Source organism: Ptychodera flava, chromosome 21 (assembly GCF_041260155.1).
Source record: "Ptychodera flava strain L36383 chromosome 21, AS_Pfla_20210202, whole genome shotgun sequence".
Lineage (NCBI taxonomy): Eukaryota > Metazoa > Hemichordata > Enteropneusta > Ptychoderidae > Ptychodera > Ptychodera flava.
In genome coordinates this window covers 3,655,252-3,679,258 of record NC_091948.1, presented here as the reverse complement: position 1 = coordinate 3,679,258, position 24,007 = coordinate 3,655,252, and the positions used below count along the sequence as shown (strand labels likewise).

The following is a 24,007-nucleotide window of genomic DNA, read 5'->3' as shown; positions in this document are numbered from 1 at the left end:
CTTAGTAAAGTAGATCGCGCCTTGGGGACAGATATTCGGACAAAACTCTTTTAACCTACCGATTATGGCGGCTAATTTTAAAGCTATAATTTTTTCACCTGCTTGTCTTGTGAAAATCGAAAAATTCAAAGTCCCCATAGAGTTAGTGCTAGTGTGGTGGAAGTTTTGAATTTCAAAAGTCGGTAAATATTTTGTAGTTCTGAAGGCTTGGATTAGGTTATAGCAATCAGATGAAGTGAATGTTTTTCTCCCTTTGATCAGTCAAGTATATCAAAGTTAATAAAACCAAATGTACAAATAGGGAGAAAGAGCTATTTTCTATTGGTCTAAAAGCAGAGACTCAGACAAAACGATGAAATTAGATTGATGTCATGCTATTTATGTTTCCACGTGAGCATTCATGTTTTCGCAGTCTTAATCAAAATCGCGTCGGAGACTATATAACGAGTCTATGATTTGGCGTTTTTCATATTAAACGCAAAATTGATTCATTTTCTGTTTCTTTTAAAAACAAGTTTATTTACAACATTTCAAGAAGTGTGGTGCAATTGATTACAAAGTCACAACATATCACGAAACTGTAATTATCAATAAACTGCACGATTTATGTTGGTGCAGTTTTAAAAAATATTCGTGACAACTACAATGTCATTTTTAGTTAAAATGACATTGTAACGATACAATAACAATGAAAATATTTGGCATAGGGTGTGGTTTTGCTTACAGTATTTGAAACTGTTTTTTGTTGTGGCATATATCAATTGAAAAGCAAAAAAGGCAAAATACTGTATCAAGATTTTCAGATACACAGCCAATATATGTGTAAATGCATTATAATAATATCATTCCAGTGAGTAATTCTTCTGTATTGACTAATGGTTGTAAATCAAAGAGCGAAAAAGTAAAAATGAACACCGCCATCAAAGAAGCTGAACGGATGCTGAGAAACTTTTGGCCTCGAAGTCCCAAATTATCATGAACGAAACCGTTAAAAATTTTATGCGATTGAAAGTACAACATTTTTGATCAGCAGAATCTTGACATAGTTCTCAGATGATTGCCATGATTATCCGTCAGTGAATCCTCACTGCTGACCCAGCCGGAGAGAAAACAAAAACTAAGCCAATAACAAACTGAACGAAAACAAATAACAAACTGAAAAAATAATTGTGCAGGAAGTCAATTATTATAATGATGTTTTTTGTTCGCTGAACAGCTCTTTCATGTCAAGGCGAATGAATGCTCTGAAAGATAGAAAACACAAAGAAAGACATTTCGATTAGAGCCAAGATCAATCAAGAAAACAGACATGGCTTAGAAACATCTGTCTACAGCATTCATATTATGTCTGTTTATGAACTGTTTATCTGAGTGTTACTGCCATATGAGATCAGGTTTGTGTAAGCGAAATTGCGCAGCAGATCAACGTGAGAAATAAGATGTCAAAAGATATTACGAGAGACACATCTTTCAACCATACCTATTGTAGCTTGCAATGGTCCGCTGGCGCCGTCTTTCCTTGCATTCGCGACGTACATGTAGTTTTGGTTGAGGTCATAAACGGCGCAGTGGGAATCGCCACTCTGGATTATGGAAACCAAGTCTCTGATAGTATTGGCCGCTGTTATGTTACCGTGGTATTTCTGGAGCTGCCTTGCGAACACCGTGTCAAAACTCTTGTGTTGCCATCCCATACCTGGAGTAAGACACGATGAGAGATGTGATAGTAGAACCTCCAATATTGATTTTGCCCCATTTTTGCACAATTTCGCCATAGAATATTGAATGAGTCTGTGAAACTTATCAAAACGGAGACTTTATGGAAATTAATGTCAGAGAGAGAGAGAGAGAAGAGAGAGAGAGAGAGAGAGAGAGAGAGAGAGATGCTTCTGATGAATAATTGTATATATAAATACTGGAAGTGATGCTCAAAATTAGACCACTTACTCCAGTAGACAGCGCCATCAATGCGAGGGTGCCAGTCACCTTGAGGCAACATATTCTTGTCGTCATAGAAATTGGACACTCCGGCCGAGTATTGAACGCCTCGGAAAGTACCAAGCTATAGAAAGGAGGGAATGTACAACAAGTTTTTCACTATAATATAGGAATATAGCATCTTCTAAGATGCAATCGAAGATAAAACTTGCATGCTAAGCATTGCGCATCAATTACGAGAAAAAGTATACGTATCCTACTGATAAGTACGCCCCTATCGTTTGACTTAAATTTCCTTCTGTGCATGTCGGATTTGTGACAATATGACATTCAAAGTTGACGTGGAAGGTAAAATATTTGATAAACTCCTGTCCGTGTCAGTAAGGTTTCGGCCATCAGTCACTGTTAGGAACTCAATTGAACCACTTTCAACGTTTAATGAATTCATTCCCTGAACTCGCGCTGAAGGTACAATGCAAATATTCTCTGCCACTCGTTCAGAAGGCGGCAAATTTAATCTCTCAGGTCGCATAAATGAAATAACCCTGTTAATTGTTGTTCGAAAATTCTCCCCTGATCGCTCAGCTCAGAAGCGACATCATTCCTTTCATAATACCTGTTTCTGATGACGTATAAATGTCATTCATTCAGTCAAATACTCACCTTTCCATCACCGACTCCCATTAGGAGATGACATGTCCTATGGGCATTGGCGATGCGATTGATGGAATCGTCGACTGTGTAGTCGAATTGCAAAATGTCACGCAGTAAATACTGTGGAGAAGAGAATATAAAAACATGAAATATCAGCTACACTGACATCTGTTATGTAACAAAGTGTAATTTTCTACGGAAAGGTAAATATTGAATACTTTAAGCGCTACGATGTAAAATGGTTTTCTGGAGAGTCGTGGACGGCATGGGGGTCAATCTTCCATGGTTAAATGTAACCGTATTGTGAATGTCTGACGTTTGTGATTAGTTACGAGTTTTGTAATTCCTAACAAATTCTGAAATACTGGTCGTAAAATAGACTAAAATAGTGAACAAGCAGTGGACAGGAAAGCTAATTGAAATGTAAAACATAAATCTGCAATGAAAACTAATGTCAGTAGCCTTAATATACTTTCTCTTCATTGCTTAATTACGATCTTAGGAATTATTTAAACATCTACTACTCATTTTGATATTTTCATGATATTCCCTTGGCCCAAAGTCACACGTTTTGTTATCATCATCACCACCACTACCACCACCACCACTACCATCATCATCATTATCATTTCTCGTTCTGTAGTAGCTGACACGCGACTGCTTTCTGGATAAAGAACGCAAATCGTATGTGAACTCACAGTAAACGGCACTCCAAATCTGGATTCTTGGCCCCATGTGTCGTCAGCATCGACGATTCCAATCTCACTGATCGCCATCTGCTTCGATGACATTCCTAATAGGAAATAAAATACTTAAGAGAGGGTGTGCTCTGACTCACACTCGAATTTCAAATTTACATTAAACACTTTAACGTTCTAAAATTATTGACGAACAAAGTTTCTGGGTCATTCCGAACTTGGCATCGCAACTAAATGTAATATGTGCTGCAGTGATTTGTATAGTTCGATGATAATTATGGAGAATTTCTACTGTGTGTGGAAAGTACAAGAAGAAGCCATAATAATAGTTTTTTTATCGCCATAAATGCTTTGCAATGATTGAAAAAGAATTCAAGAAATTCTACTCCGTCATTTTGAAAATGTTCGCACGTTTAAACTCTGTGAATAGAAAGTCTGCTTATGACATATACTCGTTGAAATTCGAAGTTTAGAATCGTGAAACCTCGGGTAGAACCGTGATCTCTGAAAGTAAGTGAGATTTAGGTCGGTCACTGAACCTGTTATAGATCCTATCCAACCAGTCCAGCCAAGGTTAGCAAAGTCGTGTCCATTGTCACCGCTGGAGTCAGGATGGTACACCGTGACTTGAGGATGGTTCTTGAAAGGTCCTGCATGGGCAACGAGTAAAGAAGTCAAATCTTACATTTCGAAATTTGGTATGATGTTGCTGTAAACGTTGCAATATTTTTAAATTTGTTTTCACAGAGCTCACTTTGAACAGAAGCCTTGTCCTGTCTGTCTGTTTGTCCGTTTGTCCGGCCTCTAGTCTATATGTTTTAAATTCTTTTAAAAAACGCTGATAAAAATATATATACCGTCTACATTCCAATCGAGTGCCCTCAGTTGTAGGACGGTTCCTGGTACTGGTACAGCTTTTCCCCATGCGCCGAACATTGAGCATGTTCCCTTGCTGTAAGCAGAACAATTACATGGCCTGGTCAGGATTTCGTTCCATATTCCCTACGTACAATAGCCAATGCTGTGACACATACTCACGTGTTAAGTCTTAGAAGAATGAGAGCAATACACGAATAACCACAGGGGCTCTTACTCCTTGTTTATTTGTGTCTGTGTTTGTTTGTTTGTGTGTGTATGTGTTTGTGTTTGTTTATTTGTTATTTAATAAAATAACAGCGAAAAGCTGTTTTGTTAATATTTGTCAATAAAGAGCAGTTTATTTATTTCTTTGTTTGTTTGTTTGTTGATATGTATTTCCGATGGTTAGGGTTAGGGTTAGGGTTAGGGTTAGGGTTAGCGTTAGGCTTAATATTCATTCCCTCTATATATAAGTCTAACCCTAACCCTAACTTAAGCCTAACCCTAACTTAAGCCCAACCCTAACCCTAACCATCGGAAATACATATCAAAAAACAAACAAACAAACAAACAAACAAACAAATAAATAAACTGCTCTTTATTGACAAATATTAACAAAACAGCTTTTCGCTGTTATTCTATTAAAAATGACAAATAAACAAAAATAACCAATAGCTAGAATGATTACCAAGGTTTTCGAATGATTTAAGTTTAGGAATAAACATTTTTACTTCGAATGAATACAGAATACACTTACGTTATCTCTCCAAGCATATGAATTCTCTTCAGTTTCTGCGGAACAGCGAGTTAAACATAAATTCTATTAATATCTGTTGTCCAATGAACATTATACTGTGTACGTTCAAGAGGAGACCAGTGAAAACCAACGAAAATGACAAAATATCAAAGATGATTACTGAACGGATAAACTTGCCACTCTGTGGATAGTTCGCGTCACGAGTCCAATTAGGTTTTGTAAAAAAGTCAATATACGCAAAGTTTACCTGTTCACTCAGGCCACTAGCATCAGCCAAACCTCGTAGTTCGTCAAGGAAATACTTTCCTATAATAGATTAAAAAAGTCTTTCATCATTTTGCTCTAATGAGATCATTGTTATTCTCTAATGAATAATAAAATGTCATTCTCTGTGCGATACAATTTTGGTGACGCAACAGTTTGCATTGATGACGATTTTAAACGCAAGAGTGCACAGGATAAATAATGTTTCACTTCTTTAAACAGATACGGTATTGTTTTCAAGCTACAGATTTAATTGTTTGTAAAAAGGATTGTTTCGTCTCCTATTAACATTCGTTCAACATAGCAAAATCCCTAACGTCTATTACAGTCCATATTGTATATGAAAATATCGACCAACTGCGCATTCTAAACATTACTCTGTACATGTGATAATACTGTTCAACGCTCTACCAGATGGTGATGATGATATCGACCTACCGCGCATTTTGAACATGACTTTATGACAACATTATTCAGTTTTTGCTGAACCAATGACCGGCATTGGCACTTGGCATAATCCAAATTCATAGGCGATGATTAAGTATAGCGTTTATCAGTAAATACTATACGTTGTAAATCTCACCTGTGTATTTCTCTGTGGCTAGAATTTCAAGATCCAGAGCCAGATCCAATCTATAGAGGAAACACACAACAACGGGATTTTAAGAACTTGGCATTGTTAAAGAGACTGGCTTTAATACAGAGAAAAGATAGATGGTCAGATGACCCTAGCAAAGACTGAACGGAGTGACAGAAACCTTGAGAAAAAGTCAAGGCAAACGAGATGTTCTGGTCAGAAAGGACCGAGATGTACTGGTCAGAAAGGACCGAGATGTACTGGTCAGAAAGGACAGGACAACGGGAGGGCGAGGCGGTCAACTACAATCAAAGTGTAACAATTAAGACACATCTAAAATATAACGAGCAAACTCTTCGAGGTATAACTTTCATTCCGTACCCGAAATCAGCGACGTCCTTAAGGAACCAACCAGCGAAGAATGGTACAGTGCTGTTGATTGCTTCCACCTTTACATGTAAAACAAAAGGAAGATCATTGTAGAATCTAATTGTTTATGTAATAACGAGCTTCAAAACTGAGAGAAACAATTAAATCGAAACAATCCGAAAGTATAAAATAACTTCAGTGAAACAACAATATTGGATGAAAATGAAAGAATGATTCAATGAAAACGTTGGCAGTATAGCAAGGAACTGTCTTATCGTCACAAATATTAGTTATTGTATTTTCATACAATATCTGACGCTTACGACTGTGTCTTCTAGGTATTTCCATACGTCATTGACAAACTTCGTTGCTTCTTCTTTTAAGATGGTGCCCTGTGCAAAACCCATCTCATATGGACTTCCTAGGCAGGAAAAAGGAAGATTGAGTAAGTGAAATGCTTGCCCATTCTCATCACTTTGTCGTACTTTGGACAAGTTTGCAATGTCATGCGTACATTTCGAGTATACCCAGTGGAAGGACTTCCTGAAGGTGTTATCTCGCAAAGCGTATACTTGATATGTCCACACTAGGAGACATACCAATTTCCATCGGTGAAAAGTAGCGTAGAGCACGGACCTGCCTGTGTCAAGTGACACTGATAAGTCATTCGTACAGGAAATTTATGCTCGCCTTCTATCCGTCATGAGAATAGAAAAGACAGTTGTGACATTTTAGGAGATCATATCAACGAACAACGAACTTGATTTTTGTTTTGCAATATCATATTGTTTTATAGTTAGCATTGATCTTGTCTACTTGATCCGTTCATCTTCCAAGGAGATATAATGTCTACATAGCAAAAATTGTGACTAAATTAAAATGCAAATCCAATCAAACAACAAACATTAATGACCATCCTTTGAAAATATAATAATAATAGTAGTAATAATAATATAATAATAATATAATAATAATAATAATAATATAATAATATATTATTTCTTATAGAGCGCATTAAATTTTAAAAATCTCAATGCGCTTTACATAACACTAAAAAAGAGGTAAATTTATTTATAAATACAAATTGCGAGAAAACACCAATAAAACGCAAAGAGATAAAATTAAAACATGTCTAGGAATAAAATGATCTAAAAAGATAAAGTTTTTAACTGACTTCTAAATTGTTATAAGAATTAGCAAGCCTTATCTCAAATGGTAAAGTATTCCACAAATGGGGAGTACATACAGAAAAGGCTCTATTGCCATAAAAGCCGTGTTGCAAACAGGCTGATGCAAAATGATCGCACCATGGACTGGGACCTAAGTGTACGACCAGTATGACGTACTGTAAGCATTTCTGCTAGATAGTCGGGGTCTTGGCCTGTAATGATTTTGTATGTGAAACAAAGAATTTTAAAATCAATTCGTTTCTGGACTGGAAACCAATGTAAATTTTGTAGTACTGGTGTTATGTGGTCCTTTTTCTTCTTTCTACTAACAAGCCGAGCGGCTGAATTTTGAATAGGCTGGAGTTTACGTATTTCAAAGTTCGGAAGACCAAAAAGAAGACTGTTGCAATAATCTAAACGTGATGTAATGAAGGCATGGACAAGTTTCTCCCTAGTTCGTTGGTCAAGAAGATCACGAATCTTTCCTTACCTCCAAATTGCATGTCATGCTGATCTACAAATATTTGTAACATTGTCTGACATGGTGCAGGCAGAGTCCATTGTAACACCTAGATTGCGAACTGATTCAGATGGATATACACTGACATCACCAATCCGAAAATTACAACGAGGGACAGTTCTCACAATCCCAAATTTCGAGGAAAAATGTACAACCTCTGTCTTACCGTCATTGAGTGTAAGCATATTGACCCTCATCCATCCCCGAATCTCGTCTGAACACGACTCGATCGTGGCGATGGGAACCTGGTTACCATCGCATGTAATATAGGATTGGGTGTCGTCAGCATACATCATGTAATCTAAACCATGTTTGTTAATAATGTCCTCCAGGGGTGCCACATAAAGACTCAAGAGAATTGGTCCAAGGACAGAACCTTGAGGAACACCACAAGACAACAACTGTTCTTCCGACAGGATTGACTTGACGCAAACAGACTGTGTACGCCCCGTAATGTAAGAATTGAAAGTGTAAAAACAATACATGTAATGCCAAACCGGTGACGCAGCCTGTGTAACAGAATGGCATGGTCAATCGTATCAAAAGCAGAAGAAAGGTCGAGAAAAATCAAAATTACATATCTGTACGTTTATCTAAAGAGCGTAGTACGTTATTCTGAACTCTAATGAGGGCAGTTTCTGTGCTGTAACCCGCCCTATAGGCAGACTGACACTTAGCGAATAAATTGTTGTTATGTAGGTATGCGTTCAATCGAGTGGAAACTACGCGCTCAATTAGTTTTGACAGAAAGGTTAAATTTGACACAGGGCGATAATTACTGAGAATATTTGGGTCCAGATTTGCCTTTTTGAGTAACGGATGAACAATAGCATTTTTACAGGAACCTGGAAATTCACCATTGAGTAAAGACTTGTTTACAATTTGACAAACAGCTGGTGCCACCTGGTCACAACACTGCTTTAAGAATGTGGCAGGAATTGGATATATCATAGAAGACTTTGGTGGCATGGTGTTCATGAGCTTTGAAACCAACTCAATTGTAACAGGAGAGAAAAGTGAGAATGAATAATTTACACTTTGGCAATCAAATGAAGTAACAACCGGTAAATGTGAACGTAGTTTTTAAATTTTGGATTGAAAAAAGTTAGCAAAGCATCTGGTAAATTGGACAGTTCAGAGTCCGGAAAATTACTGTTGTGGCGTTCTTACTCCCGATGATGCTGTCAATGATATCAAAAAGGGACCGTTGATCAGCACTTTCAATTCGATTACGATGGTATACAGCGTGCGCTTCTCTCAACATCTTTACATAATCACAACGAGCCGCTTTGAAAATTTCCCAATGTATAACGAGTCCTGTACTTTTCTACATTGAAAGTAAAGGGACTCGGTCTTCAATGAAGATACTAAGTTAAGACGCAGTGTGGCCATCTCTTCTCTGTAACATAATCCGCTGAATGAAGACATGTATAACCACCAACCATCGCCAATGTGCGCACATCTTGGCAAACACAAGACATTTTAATTTGTCACAGTATTACAATATTCAAATGTCATACTAGCAAGCTTCGTTCGAGCATCGATTCGCCACTTGACATAACTCAGCGATAGGAGCGACTCCTATAACTTTGCATTTAAAGTTCCATTAAGGTACAACTTTTGTTGCATTTTTCCAATATTTTCTTCTATTTGTAAAGTGCATTTTCATTTCTACTCCTAAAATCACATTTTTACGCAACCCATAAAGTCAAATGTTTTTGACTAAAGTTTTAGTCTTGACGAGAATTTAACGATAATGTTTAATTTGTATTTCGATATACTTTTTAGAATATGGAAATATGCGTGTTTTCTAGGATAAGAATAATGAAAATACTATCAAAAGTTAAAGTTACTGTCCCTTTAAATTAGTGTAAGTGAAAACAATGTCAAGGTGGATTTCAAGATTGGTTCCCTGAAGTTGAAAGACATTATAATTGAGCAGGGGAATGGGCAGCATATTTGAGCCAAGCATCTTTCAGTGTGTGAACAGTGCTGTGTGAATGCACATTGAATCTTTGCAAGTAAATAACACCTTGAAATAAATTGAGAGATTAAAGAGATCTAGATCTCATGATTTCTTACCCCAGACGTGGACAACGTTGAATGCATCGTCTCCTTTGCCCACAGTGTACAATTTTGCATTCTTGGTTTGCCGGACGAGCAGTGGCTTGTCCGTCTGTATTGGGTTCAAATTGGGCTTCGCATGCGGATCGGGCTAAATTATGAAAACGTTTGAAATAAGTTAATAAGTTAATAAAAGTTAAGCCTCTCTCTCTCTCTCTCTCTCTCTCTCTCTCTCTCTCTCTCTCTCTCTCTCTCTCTCTCTCTCTCTCTCTCTCTCTCTCTCTCTCTCTCCAGCATTTTAGAACTTGACGTATGGAGTTTTCTGCAGTCACAAACAACAAAATTTCGAACAATAAAAAGCCACCAACCGAGCTATTCTATCTGTCGAGAAAAATGTTCCTGCATTTTGCTTTGCTGTCGTCGGTGACTGTTTTTCCCGACATTGTTTGGAACACTGCATTTAATACTTCATATAGAAGTGTTTGTGCAGGTTGACACTGGGAAGACCAAAATGTGGTGAACTATGAAGTTTGACCTTCAGTCTCTGGGCGGACACTACACAGTCTCGTGATGGTCACATTTTAAACACTTGGAAATACTCGGTCCGCTCTCTTCCACAAACGCGTCAAAATAGAAACGTCCGCATGTCCATGCCTAAATTGTGGTTCCCCTTGAGATGAATTGCTATACCTACCAGTCCAATGGATGTTCAACAGTAAGCTCACTCGAACATCCTGTACTTTACAACATTTCCTTGTCAACATACTAGCAAATAATGACATACTCTTTCTTTGTGCTGATATTGTACAATAAAAGTGGTCAGCAGTTTAGGTAGCAAGTTAACCTCCACTTACCCCGGCGTTTGAAGAAGCCACGACAGCCACGATCAAGAGAAAACCCAACACGACTCTGTTCATTGTTGTGCAGAGGAGTGTGATTGTTTTGGTGAGGAGTATAATGGGTTTGACAGATGCGCCACCTACGGTAGTGAAGTGTCGTTCTTCACAAAGTTGAACCTTGGTACTCAGAGCACTGCATGATGCGCATGACGAATGATAAGGCCTATTGATTATCAGATATGAGTGACGTCAACAAGACTAACAGTACAGAGCTAACCGTACAGGGCTTTTTGAGAAATTTGCAATCAGAGCTCTTTATTTTATGCTTTTCTAAATTTTGAATGATATTTATTAATCTTTGGAATGAAAGCTGTACGGAAATATAACTCTAACTACACAACGATATGAAACTGTTCCCCTCCCGCCGACTATGTGTATTAGTTTTTCTACTCTTTCCACTCCCACCACCAAATAAACAGAATGTTATGTATGTGTAAAATTATTTATACCGCTAAATTCTGCCATCACATACAGTGTTCCGTAATCAGACAATCTTAGACTGTTGTCTGGACGCTCATGAAAAAATATCTTGAAAAATTATGCCAACATCTTTTGAAAACATCTTTTCTGCGCATGTACAGAGAAGAGTTCCTTCAAGTCCTAAAGAGCGCAAGGTACAATTTCCGTCTTCCGACTGACGGCTAACCTAGATGTCTGGGCACTGATTTAATAATTATCCGACAAAAATGGTGTATGACGGTTCTGTACACGATTGATCCAAACCCTGTATCATCTTCTCTTTGGAATCCTACGAACTGGTCATAATTCCATCGTTCATTAAACTTTGCAAAAAAGTATCCATATAGCATAGATAATAATAATTCATTATTGCCACTGTAAACATGTTCATATCAGGGATCCATACATAAATGACTTTATGCATTCATAGTGATTTGGTCAATACTGAGTTTTTACCTGTAAGGCTCTTGCAAAGTTCCTGTCATTAAACATTTAGGCTTGTATAAAACTTAGGCCGTTTCTGGATGTTGATATGTTGACCTTTCACCGCTTTGTGGCGAGCGTTCAGGTTGTAAGAAAGCATGCGGCAAAGCGTCGCTTTCCTTACCTCACAATTTAATATACTCCGGCGTTCAGGATCAATACTGTTACGTCTGGACAGATTTTGCAATGGTAAAATCTGTTGATGTCACTTTTGATGTATTTACCAGTGTTTCAGGGTATTTAGTATTTACCTAAGCATGTCCAAATGCCCAGTGTATATCTTATCAACCCAACCTTTATGTGTACAATGTCAAATATCATCGTTGACAACTGATATTTATTGTGGACGAGCATTCCCTTGTCTATAGTGACATTTGCACATGGTAAACAACGCATTGTGTGTGCCATACTTATACTTTGTATTTCAATACTTCAGGAAGAGGATGAGGAAAATATGTTTGTTTTCTGGAACCAACGTGACGAAAATTCTACCAAAATTTACAGTTAATCGTTTCTATAGTTTAGAAGTTCATCTCATTCGTTTCTCATACAATATTACATCCATAACCTCTTAATACGATATTCACAATCATATATCAGTATATTGATGGTACAAATACAGCGATCTGATTGGTCGAGACACGAAATCTGGGATGTACCCAAAAGCAATTTGCTTTTATTGACACGAATGCCATTGATACCGTTTGACGTTACACTAGCATGAGACTTGTATTAGTGCAGGTAAGGGATGGCGTACTTTGAACGAAAATCTAACATACACGAATGAATGCATTAAGGGTTAAAAGCAAACAAAAGTCTGTAATTCGGTCAGCCATACGTCATATTGACAATACTGGCTAAGTGACCGACGGTCGGAGTCCAGGTTATAATCTGTATGATCGTAGCTTTGTACAAAGTCCCTCAGTCCGAGCAACCAAAAAATCAGGTCATGGATTGTAACCTCTCCGCTACACCGTGATCCATTACAATGTAACGGAGTTCGATGAACCGAACTACTTATACACCAACGTAATTGTTAAATTGAGAGACCTTTGGATTCAATACAAGGGAAGATATAGCTCGAATACGCTTGATATAGCTGGAAATCGGACGCCATGATACCAACAGACCCGCTGTCCATATTGGAACTGCTGCTTGTAGCACTTGTCGTCTGGATAACCATCCGACACTACCAGGCTCCATGTGCGAATTTCCCGCCAGGACCATGGGGGTTGCCGATCATCGGAAGTGCCCTGATGGCTTCACCTACAACTCCTTACAGGAACTGGATGAATCTGTCACGCAAGTATGGCGATGTGTACAGCCTGAAACTGAATGGAGAACCAGTAGTGATTATCAACGGAATGAAGGCGACAAGAGAAGCACTGGTCAAAAAAGGGACCGATTTTGCTGATCGTCCTAAAACTTGGTTGTTAAGCCTTTTTAATGAACACAATTTAGGTACAAGTCAGCGTTTCTCATAAATCGTGCAATGGAATCGTAATTTCTCATGATTCTGTTTAAGTTTCGTATAAGTCTGTTCGTATGACTGGTTTTGGTTTGCGGTACAATCGAAACAGAGCAAACATTCATTTCTTCGTATTTATAATATCAATATCACAGCAAGAGCATAATGGATATTATCGATATATTACGCTCACACTTCAGAGTTTAGGTCGCCTCGGGGTCAGCCCTGTTTAAAAAAACAATATCAACGCTTTCTGTCAGCCTTGGACCGGTCTTAATTATGTTAGGTCAGAGAGGTGGGTAGGTTGAGAATCGACACACAGTTGCAACCGGGACTCATCAGACATCTCGGCCCTCTTTAGTGTGAGCTGGTCGATATACGAGTATCTAACTTAGCCTTCATGAAGTTTTAGGTTGTGGAACAAATTTCAAGAATGCATGCTGCTTCTCAGTTCCGGATATCAAGTAGACCTATCCTTAAAACCTATCTATTTCTTACACAGGCATCGTAGACGGTCATTTCACAGACGAGTGGCAACGCCAACGAAAGTTTGCCCACACGACTCTTAGAGGATTCGGGTTTGGCAAGACAAGTATGGAAAGCAAAATAATGGAAGAAGTAGTTGCGTTGGTTGGTGAATTCAAGGTAATAATTAGACAGAAAAATTTGTCGTTCGAGGGCGCTCTCTACACTCCCCTCTGGGGGAGGGCGCTCTCTACACTCCTCTCTTGCGGAGCGTAGAGAGCGCCCTCGAACGTTGGATTTATTTCAGTCCAGATAACAATTCAATTCAATATCACAGGTAAACGGCACATAACACTTTCATTATGATATATGTAAGTTAGCATTAATGTGGGTGGCCGATTAAAGATAAAGAACACCGAAATCAATCGGTGGCAAAACACGTCCAACGATGTTCCTTAAACCTCACATTTAAATTGAAAATGTGATAAGGACATACATACATACATACATACATACATACATACATACATACATACATACATACATACATACATACATACATACATACATACATACATACATACATACATACATACAAACATACATACATTCATACATACATACATACATACATACATACATACATACATACATACATACATACATACATACATACATACATACATACATACATACATACATACATACATACATACATACATACATACATACATACATACATGTATGTTTGACGCGTTTTGCCACAGATTGAAACCGATGCATTCTTGTTCAATTCCTTTACAGTCACTTGTTGGCAAGTCTTCTGATATTGGAAACATCTTCGACCGAAGCATATCCAATGTGATATGTTCTATCGCCTTTGGAGAGAGATTTCAGTATGGTGACACAGAATTTCGTCACATACTACATCACTTGATCAACTGGCTTTCTCTAGTAGGCAAAACTATTTTTGTGGACGCGCTCCCACCACCACTCCGATTGTTCTTCCGAAAGAGTACGAACGAATTCGTCCATTCCTCCGAGCAAGTCAAGCAATTCTGTCGGGATCAAATCAAGAAGCACCGTTCCACACTGGACGAAGACAACATCCGGGACTTTATCGACGCATATCTTGTTGAGGCCGCGAACGAAAAGGAGATGGAAGTTGTATTTTCGGATGCGCAGTTAGAGCATGTCCTTCTTGACTTATTTGCGGCTGGAACGGAGACAACATCAACAACGCTAAGTTGGACAATATTGTTCATGATGAACCATCCCAAAGTACAAGAAAGAGTTTATCAAGAAATAACAAAGGTATTAAAAGAATTACACCCAATGTCAGATAATTTCATGATAACGTTGTTCATAGAAAGGTTAATAAAATAACCTATCGATCAGCCTATACGTACGTACGTACATACGTACATACGTATGTACGTATGTACGTATGTACGTATGTATGTATGTATGTATGTATGTATGTATGTATGTATGTATGTATGTATGTATGTATGTATGTGTGTGTGTATGCGTGTGTGTATCTATGTAGCTATCTTTGTAGCTACCTATCTAATAATCTATGTATATTTGTACCAGTTCAATTTGATTTCCTTCCTGTATCTTTGCCTTGCCATCAAATTGTCTACGTTCACTGAAAAGATGCATTTTTTCCAATATTTCCGGTTCATATCACTGTATACAGCTGTCAATCACAAAGATATATTGATTATTACTGTTCTAGAACGACAAACTTCCTACCCTGTTTATATATACGAGTAAATTTCTCGCTGTCTTATCTCAACAGGTTATCGGAAACGACCGATTGCCTACCCTGGCAGATCGAGAAAAACTGCCGTACACCGAGGCGACTCTGTTGGAAACATTAAGACTTGGGAGTATTGCGCCATTTACAATTCCACATCGTACTTTGGTAGACACGACTCTGAATGGATACAACATACCAAAGGGCACATTGGCTCACTTCAATCTCTGGTAGGCCTTAATACTAACAAGTGCGTCATGCATGTGCCATGTATGGGCATGGCATGTCGTCATTTTCGTACCAAGTTACCTACCAATATAATACCGTTGCCACGCCTTTCTATTTTTTTCTTTTCAACATTCAAGACCAACTTCAAGAACATCGCTACGTGGAAACATATAACTTTGAATTTGCAGTGGGCTACGAGATTGATCTTCGACGCTTATTGTATAGAATGCATGTTTTGATCTACATATTTCCCTTTCAGTAAGCCCATTTGAAGAAAATTCTTTGTTTGCCGTCCTTGGATTTTTAGAAACCTATCAGCCAGACAGGGAAAAACCACAAATACAGATAAAAACACAAGTTTATTAATATAAGCTTATTTTTATTTGGTTTCTTTTGGAAAAATGATATTTTTATATGTAATTGTGTTAACATTGTTTTTGTTTTCTTAATTATCTCTGAAAACCTACCAGCACGCGGACGGCAAACAGAGAATTTTATTTAAAGCGCCTAAGCTCATCTGGAGTCTTCGTCGTTTCACCAGGAGTCTACGATGTCCTGGCTTCGCATAATTTCTGTCGAATGAGCATATCATTTTGTCCGTATGAGTTCGTGTAAATTCATTTTTCTGTAGTTGACTTAATTTAAGACAGATGTACATAACTGAACGAGGCAAAAATAAAATAATGGTTTTAGTATTAGTGAGATAGCGTAGAAAGTGCCTGAAACAACACCATCAAACGCCTCGTCGTTTATTCGATTATCTGCCAAATTGGATATTTTACAGAATCTTTACGAAAACAATACAAGTTATTGAAAAGAGAATGTTTTGCTTAAGGTAGGGTAGACCTCATTAGAAAAACCCTTTGTAAATTCTTGAAAAAACGAGACATAGCATCGTAAGACGGTAAAATCGTAAAATTAGGAGCACAAATACACTGCAATACGTGGTAACTTTTTTGCAGAACAAGCGAATTCGGCCAAACATCGTACATTCTGCGCTTTAAAGGAAAGGAAATCTTCCAATTGTGAGCAGCATGAATAATACAGACCTCCAACATTTTTATCCTACTTCCAGGTCTATCCATAACGATGCTGAAGTATGGCCTCAACCAGAGAAATTCTCCCCGGAGAGATTTTACGACCATGAACGAAATTCAGTGAAAAAGATCGACCGTATCATGCCGTTCTCTGCTGGTAAGCACTGTATGTCAAGGATCTCTGTCCAAAGATATCACTTTCTTTATTTGGAGGAACTGTTTAAACCGAAAGTGGCTTACTAAATAATACAACGGATGGCAAGACCTTAAGGCGGAATTCCATGCGAGGAAATTATTTCAAGTGATCTTCGATATCCCATAGGGATTGGGATAAACTCTATGTAGAGTGACATTAATTCGGACATTGTAATCTGATGGCTGTGAACCTGTCAAATGATACCATGACGAGACAGTGAACCAAAACATCGATGTACACGTATGTGTGTGTGTGTGTGTGTGTGTGAGAGAGAGAGAGAGAGAGAGAGAGAGAGAGAGAGAGAGAGAGAGAGAGAGAGAGAGAGAGTATAAGGGATTAATAAGCACTTCAATGTTTCTTTTCTTTTTACTCTTTAAGGTCGTCGAGTCTGTATGGGAGAACAACTGGCGAAACATGAAATGTTTCTCTACTTCACTACACTAATTCAACGGTTTCAATTTTCCGTACCAAGGGGAACGAAGAAGCCGAGCGAGCAGGGTGTTCTCGGACTAACGCTGAGACCTGAACCGTACCAAGTGCTGATAATTAACCGTATTTGATGACCTGCGAGAGCACATGATCCACGGAACACTATAATTTGACAAAACATTAACAATTCAATATTTTTGTGTTTGATCAGAGAGCCGAAAAACGTTCAGTGTTCATTCCTAATGCATGTTATGTTATATGTGTATCCAACTGTTTCAATAGAGCTCAATGATACTTCATGAAAACATATTGTATTCCAAATCTCGAATCTTGACGTAGCATTTTACTCGTCCGTGAAAGGCGTTATGAAAGACCAAAACAGTAAGAATGAAAGAGATAAGTGGTGTTTGGTACGCTTCACAGAAAAACAACTATCAAAAACCGATAAACACACTTGAACTTGTTGAATTAAGCTCTACAAATGGATGTAGTTGAAGAGGCTTTGATTAGTGAAGAAGTCAAGTGTGAGATTCAAGCAGATAATCCTGTAAGATTGACAATTTATAACTTTACTTACATAAGGGAACTGTCTTCAGTTTTCAGTGTGTTTTAAAGAGGTTAAATTTTGACTTGTGCCATACGTCGAATGTGTGTGCTATTGACGTTTGATCTTGTTATCGATATGTTAAAATGCAAATGATCTGAGCGCTAAATAGGGTGTCAAACACTCCCACAAAGAAACAGCAAAGGCCATGGTTCTTTTATTTGCAAAACTTTTCCCATTAAGTATGAATGTATAAATTGAATGTATATTGCATGATAAATTTTGAACACAAGCGAATAATACTAAACCATATAAAACTCGTCTCCTCGTGTCTTTATTTGTGTCGATATCTTCAAAACATATAGGCGCAACTTTTGAACATTATGTCAGAAACGATATAGTCTTGAATACAGAGACGTTTTCAAGTCACTTTTATCATTGCCATTGAGTAAAGTTACTTTGACATTTGGTCAAGGAAACGAACTTTGGGAACTCATTTTATACATTGGTAAACAGCCATTTTTGTGCATCTCGGCCATTACATTTTGTACACGATTTGTGAAGATATGTGCAAGTCGTCGGGTAGTGTGAGTTTATCTCTTACCATGTTTATGTTCTCTTCTTTAAAAGTATCATTCTCGGTCATAAATAATCACCGGTGTTGGCTTTAAACAGTGGACGCCGTTTTACATCAGTTTGTATTCTCAGACTTGTTCGAGAAAACGGCGAGGCATTTCTATATAACTGTCAGAACTGCAAAGGTCATTGTCACTCAAACGATTTGAGTGACCACAGTGACTTTTACAGCGTGGCCGTTCGACAGATCAAATGTCTACCATATTTGGACCACATTTCTGTTGCAGCATTTAAGTCAATCGGCCAAACTGCAACTCTAAGGGAGCGTTCAGTTATTACGGCCGGGGTTGGGCCGGCCAAATCCGGGGGGGGGGGGGTTTAACCTTAAATTTGAAAACTGCAAAGTGGGGGGGGGGGGGGTCATGTATTTTTCAAACAGCTCAGAGGGGAGGGGGTCACTTAATTTTCATAAGTATCCGTCCCGTCAAAAAGCAGTTTCAGTGTTCAGAAATATTCTGGGAGATAAAAATGATTCGCTGCATGATTTCATTCTCTGAAGTCATTTAACTGTAAATCTGAACAAAAGTATAATCATCTGTCACATGAACATCTTGACTTGGCAATTCTGAGGCTTGTCTTACTCTAAATTGAGCTCACTGAGGGCAATGAACAATTCCTATTACTTATATATTAGAGATATAGCCATATTAGAATGTCCTGCCTATAAAGACTTTCGTGTACTTTACATTTCAAGTGAAACTCATATCCATCCAAATTATTGTAAATTTAACCGTTTGCTACAATCATGAAATGAAGGAACGATTATAAGGCATTTAATTTCCGAAAACAATGTCGTAGTGATTAATTTTCCTAACGATTGTAAATACTTTGTTTCATACCATATTTATCTCATACCAAATTGTAACTTTTCTTGTGTAATGTAACTCTTTGCAATAGGACTGGAGGCCTTGAAATGCAAATAAAACATCGATATAGCAAGTTTTGTCAGTGAAATTACTTAACAGTTACCTGTAGACTAATTGTACCATGAAAAGTGAAATTATACTTTTAGGTGAAATTCCAATATAAATATTGTTGTCAACATCTGAACTTTCAAATACCCTATTTAAATCAAGTTCATTTGTATCAATTGTCAAACACCTATAAAAGCACAAATTAATTTAGTTTAGCATTGTAAAAATGTTATTTATAGTTTACTCATAGACTCCAATGTATAGTGAATCAACATTTCGGTGAAATTAAAAAATCCAATTTCTTGCACAGATATCAACCTTTAACCATTCTAGTCTAACTAAGTACTTTACAATGAATTATCAAATGTCTATAAATACACAGATTTAGATAGTTTTGTATTGGAAAAAAATTATTCATAGTTTCCTCATACATGTAGACTCCAATGTATAGTGAATCAACATTTTGTTGAAATTCCAAAATCCAATTTCTTGCACTCATATCCATTTGTAACCACCCTAGTCTAATCAAGTACATTAATAATCAAGAGTACATAAATACACAGGTTTACCTATTTTTGTATTGAAAAAAATTATTCATAGTTTCTTCATAGACTCCAATGTACAGCGAATCTACATTTTGGTGAAATTCCAAAATCCAATTTCTAGCGAACATATCCATTTGTTACCACCCTATTCTAATCAAGTACATTAATATTAATAGTCGCGCCAGCGGCTTACTGACTACGCATGCGCTTATTCATAATATACTATGCGAGTAACCGGAAGTGTACCCTTCTTTCACGGGCGCCGCCATGTTCTTTTTTTGAGTACTCGTAAATAAACAAAAACGAAACAAATTACTATTATATAACATGCCTTTTATAAAATATACCTCTTTTATTAGCCAGTAAACGTTATTATGCACATTGTCGCTGATACAAAATATCGTTAATATAGATAAAGGGAGAAAACTGTCGTGCACATGAACGGGAGCATACGCAAATAATGCTGGGATTGAATTATAGAAGAGCGCCCCCTGTGTCAATAATTAGATTCAAAAATTGCCAGTTTTTAGACGGAACGCTATAGTTTTCAGCTTGCAAGTGGAAGGTGGGCAGTGCGGTTACCATTGCAATGATAATGATTGCATAATACGTCCCTTGTTTATCGCAATAGGCTGTTATCATTGTAAAAATTGCCAATTTTTGTCCAAAATTTTTACACGCTACAGAAAATCTATACCTGCCCTGCTGCAGGGTTTGACGTCGTGTACGTACGTGAACTGCTTTCATCAGAGGGAAACTGGGCATACCGGTAGTTGTCATATAAACGTTTATGAAGTAACAATTACAGTTTATCATGAATCAATACAAATAACATTGCCAATCTTTAATAACCCCTGGCGCGACACCAAGGGCTGAGCCCTATATAATATTAATCGAGAGTACATAAATACACAGCTTTAGTTTAGTTTAGTTTAGTTTATTGCATTCCAAGGCCTCCGGCCCATTTGCAAGGAGTTACAATTCAAAAAATTATACAAATGGTTAACGGAAAAGAAATTGAATTGATTTGACAGGTAAAGAGAAATTACAATTTAGTTTCACTTGAAAGAATTTCTGAGCGAAGCTGAAAAGCTTTGTAAACAAATTTACATAACTTAATTAAAGTATTCTCATCTCTTGATCGTAGTAAACGTAGAAATTTACACTTATTTGGATGAATAAGAAATTCTTTTGCAAAATACATTAACCGAAGCTTGTCAAAAACAGGGCATTCTAAGAGGAAATGAAACTCATCCTCGACCTTATTGATTTACACATTTTACAGATTCTTTCAATGCTGGCAATACCAGTGTGTCTACCTTCCTCTATTTGTAACGGAAGACAAGAACAACGAAAACAAGCAAACGTTTGAAGTATTTTGAAGTCGAGCTTCAAAGACAAATACCTTTCTACTTCTAAGGTGGTCTTAAATTCAATATACGTGCGCATTTTTGGTTTCCTGCTGATGGTTTCCCACCATTTTTGTTTATATACATCTTTAATTCTCAAGTCAAACTCTTGCATGAATCTGTCTTTATCACCAACTTCCTGTGCCAGCCAAACGTATCCAAAGCCATATGAATATAAAATACGTAAGCACTCATGCGGTGACATGCACGGTGCTAGCGCTCTGATATTTCAGCCGAATTTTCATGGTCAGGCCGATGCCTAAGCCTTCAAACCTGTACAGGACGTCATTTAAAGGAACAACGAAACAGATTTTTCAAGATGGGGACTGATTTGGAAAGTTACAGACGAAAAATTGGACATTTCTCTGGTGGCGACCCTTCACGTCAGCGAAAGCTATCAAAGATGGCGGCGCTTCGCATTCCACTTGTAAATTGCTGTTTGTCATTGGCTATCAAGGTATTTCTTGTTGGACTTCTTGTTGTAGCTGGTAATGTCGAAAGAAACCCAGGTCCCCCAAGACTTCGAAGTACAGAAACAGCAACGAAAGAGGACATCTCTGATCTACACGAAAAATTAGATGCAATTCTCGCCGACACAAAAACCATGAACAATAACTTTGCGCTTCTTCAGTCCAGACTAGATAATGTAGAAGAAGATCTCAACGATATAAAAGTGCAAATACAAGAAGACGGAGAGAGAATTACAGAACTAGAAAAGCTGAAATTTGAGATTGATAAAATGAAAGTGAATTCCAGCGTCATTGCTGACTCAGAGATGCAAGGAGACGATTCAGCTGGCTTGCTGAAATCGGCAGTGGATGATATGAGAAAGTCAATTAACGAAATTAAGAAAGAAAAAGACGACTTGGAAAACAGAAGTAGAAGAAATAACCTGGTCTTCTTTGGCATAACCCAAGATCGTACAAATGAAAATTGGGAAGACTCCGAAGATAAAATAACTCAAGTAATTCGAAATCAACTCGGCATAGCCGACAACGTGGAATTTGAGCGGGTTCACCGAATGACGACTGCACCACCTGTTCGCGACTGTAAGCCCATCGTGGCGAGATTCAGAAGCTTCAAAGATAGAGAAAAAGTTCTTCGAAATGCTTTCAAGTTAAAGAATACAAATATCTCTGTAAGTGAAGATTTCTCCAGGAGGGTCAGAAGAATCCGTTCAAAGCTATGGGGTCATCGTCGCGCCCTTCTTGAAACCAACAAAGATTTGAAAGCCCATCTTCAATACGATAAACTGGTGGTGAAAGGCACTAACTGCAAACGCGTTTTCAGTTTCAACGAAGAGACTGGTCAGATTTCCGAACATACCTTTCCATTCAATACACAATTACCTAGATGAGAAAAGGGCCAAGGCCAAAGGTGTGAAAATTCACTTTCACTGTTAGTTTGGAATATTCGTGGTCTGAAAAGAAACTTGGGTAATCACGACTTCATATCTCTTTGTCAGAAAAAAATACACAGCTTTATCTATTTTTGTATCGGAAAAAAATTATTCATAGTTTCCTCATAGACTCCCATGTAGTATAAGGCTTACTGGATGAACATTTTGAGTGAAATTCCAAAATCAGATATATTTCTCGTACACATAATATGCACCGTTAACCATCATATTCTAATCAATTACAATTATGTTAATTATTCAACATCTGTATGTGCATAAGTATAGTAAGTTTTTCATAAGAAAAAAATTATTCACAATTTTATCATAGACTCCCATGTATAGTGGATGAACATTTTTGGTGAAATTCTAATGTCAAAGTTTTTGTCCACATACCAGTTGTAACAACCCTATTCCAATTAAGTACTTTTATGTCAATTATCAAATATCTATAAATGCATAGATATAATTTTTTATTGAGTTGAGTTGAGTTGAGTTGAGTTTATTTCATCAGATGAAAATACTATACATTACAAGAAAAGAGGAATGTTTACATAAACTTCAATCTGATGGGGTTACGGAAATAGTTCAATCAGAACTAGTCTCAACTGTGACCAGTGTAGCTATGATTATCTGTTGAAATTAATACAAGGACGTGACTGTGTACATATTATCAAGAATACAAATCTGGGTAGAAAGAAGTTAATTGATTATACATAAAATCTGTTAATGGACAATATTCGTGTACAAATAAACTAGCTGATATAAATAAATACATTGTATCAGTAAAATGGTAAACCAGAAACAGGAGGTTTAATGGTCAATACATGTAGTGGAAGATCTTGCATGATCCACTACTGATGAAGTAGATGGACTTTCAAAGTTTGTTTAAATGTATGTCTACAATTTATACGTTTAATATGAGTGGGGAGTGAATTCCAAAAACTTGTTGCTGCATACCTTATTTGGTGTTTACTTAGTGAGAGGTTGATCTGTGGTTGGTAAAAGTTGTCTTGAGTAGAAAAACGGGTAGGATAGTCATGGGGAATTGTGTCGACGTAACGACCTTTGTCTTGGGCATTATTGTCATGTAACAAGTCAAATACAAAAACGCAGGTGTGAAATTTACAAAGTTTAAAAATGTCTAAAATACAAAGCTGTCATGTATATTGGGATTATTTATGTCAATTTTAGCTATATGTGTAGCCGTACTCTTGGTCTTACATGTCGGCAACTCCATTCTTTTTTTTTAACGTGCATGAAAAGTGG

The 24,007-nt window shown here is 37.4% G+C and overlaps 2 protein-coding genes across 2 annotated transcripts in view; one reads left to right on the top strand and one right to left on the bottom strand.

Moving 5' to 3' along the window:
• Positions 1 to 483: 483 nt before the first annotated feature.
• Positions 484 to 10,855, bottom strand: LOC139121123 (protein dcd1A-like). The gene is made up of 14 exons (XM_070685770.1): positions 10,723 to 10,855; positions 9,887 to 10,019; positions 6,439 to 6,536; positions 6,128 to 6,195; positions 5,753 to 5,802; positions 5,153 to 5,211; positions 4,906 to 4,940; positions 4,148 to 4,242; positions 3,830 to 3,940; positions 3,291 to 3,385; positions 2,602 to 2,712; positions 1,948 to 2,062; positions 1,481 to 1,696; positions 484 to 1,244 (listed from the first exon to the last, which is right to left on the bottom strand). Exons 1-14 carry the CDS (start codon positions 10,783 to 10,785, stop codon positions 1,222 to 1,224), a joined length of 1,272 nt encoding a protein of 423 aa, XP_070541871.1. The 5' UTR covers positions 10,786 to 10,855; the 3' UTR covers positions 484 to 1,221.
• A 1,751-nt stretch (positions 10,856 to 12,606) lies between these two features.
• The window catches only part of LOC139122173 (uncharacterized), a 29,583-nt gene continuing 18,182 nt past the window's right edge, over positions 12,607 to 24,007 (top strand). Inside the window, exons 1-7 of the mRNA XM_070687593.1 lie at positions 12,607 to 13,170; positions 13,680 to 13,822; positions 14,447 to 14,956; positions 15,447 to 15,634; positions 16,708 to 16,826; positions 17,244 to 17,417; positions 21,828 to 22,649. Of these exons, the coding sequence (XP_070543694.1) occupies positions 12,825 to 13,170; positions 13,680 to 13,822; positions 14,447 to 14,956; positions 15,447 to 15,634; positions 16,708 to 16,826; positions 17,244 to 17,417; positions 21,828 to 22,649 (2,302 nt within the window). The 5' untranslated portion in view covers positions 12,607 to 12,824. The remainder of the gene's footprint in view (positions 13,171 to 13,679; positions 13,823 to 14,446; positions 14,957 to 15,446; positions 15,635 to 16,707; positions 16,827 to 17,243; positions 17,418 to 21,827; positions 22,650 to 24,007) is intronic.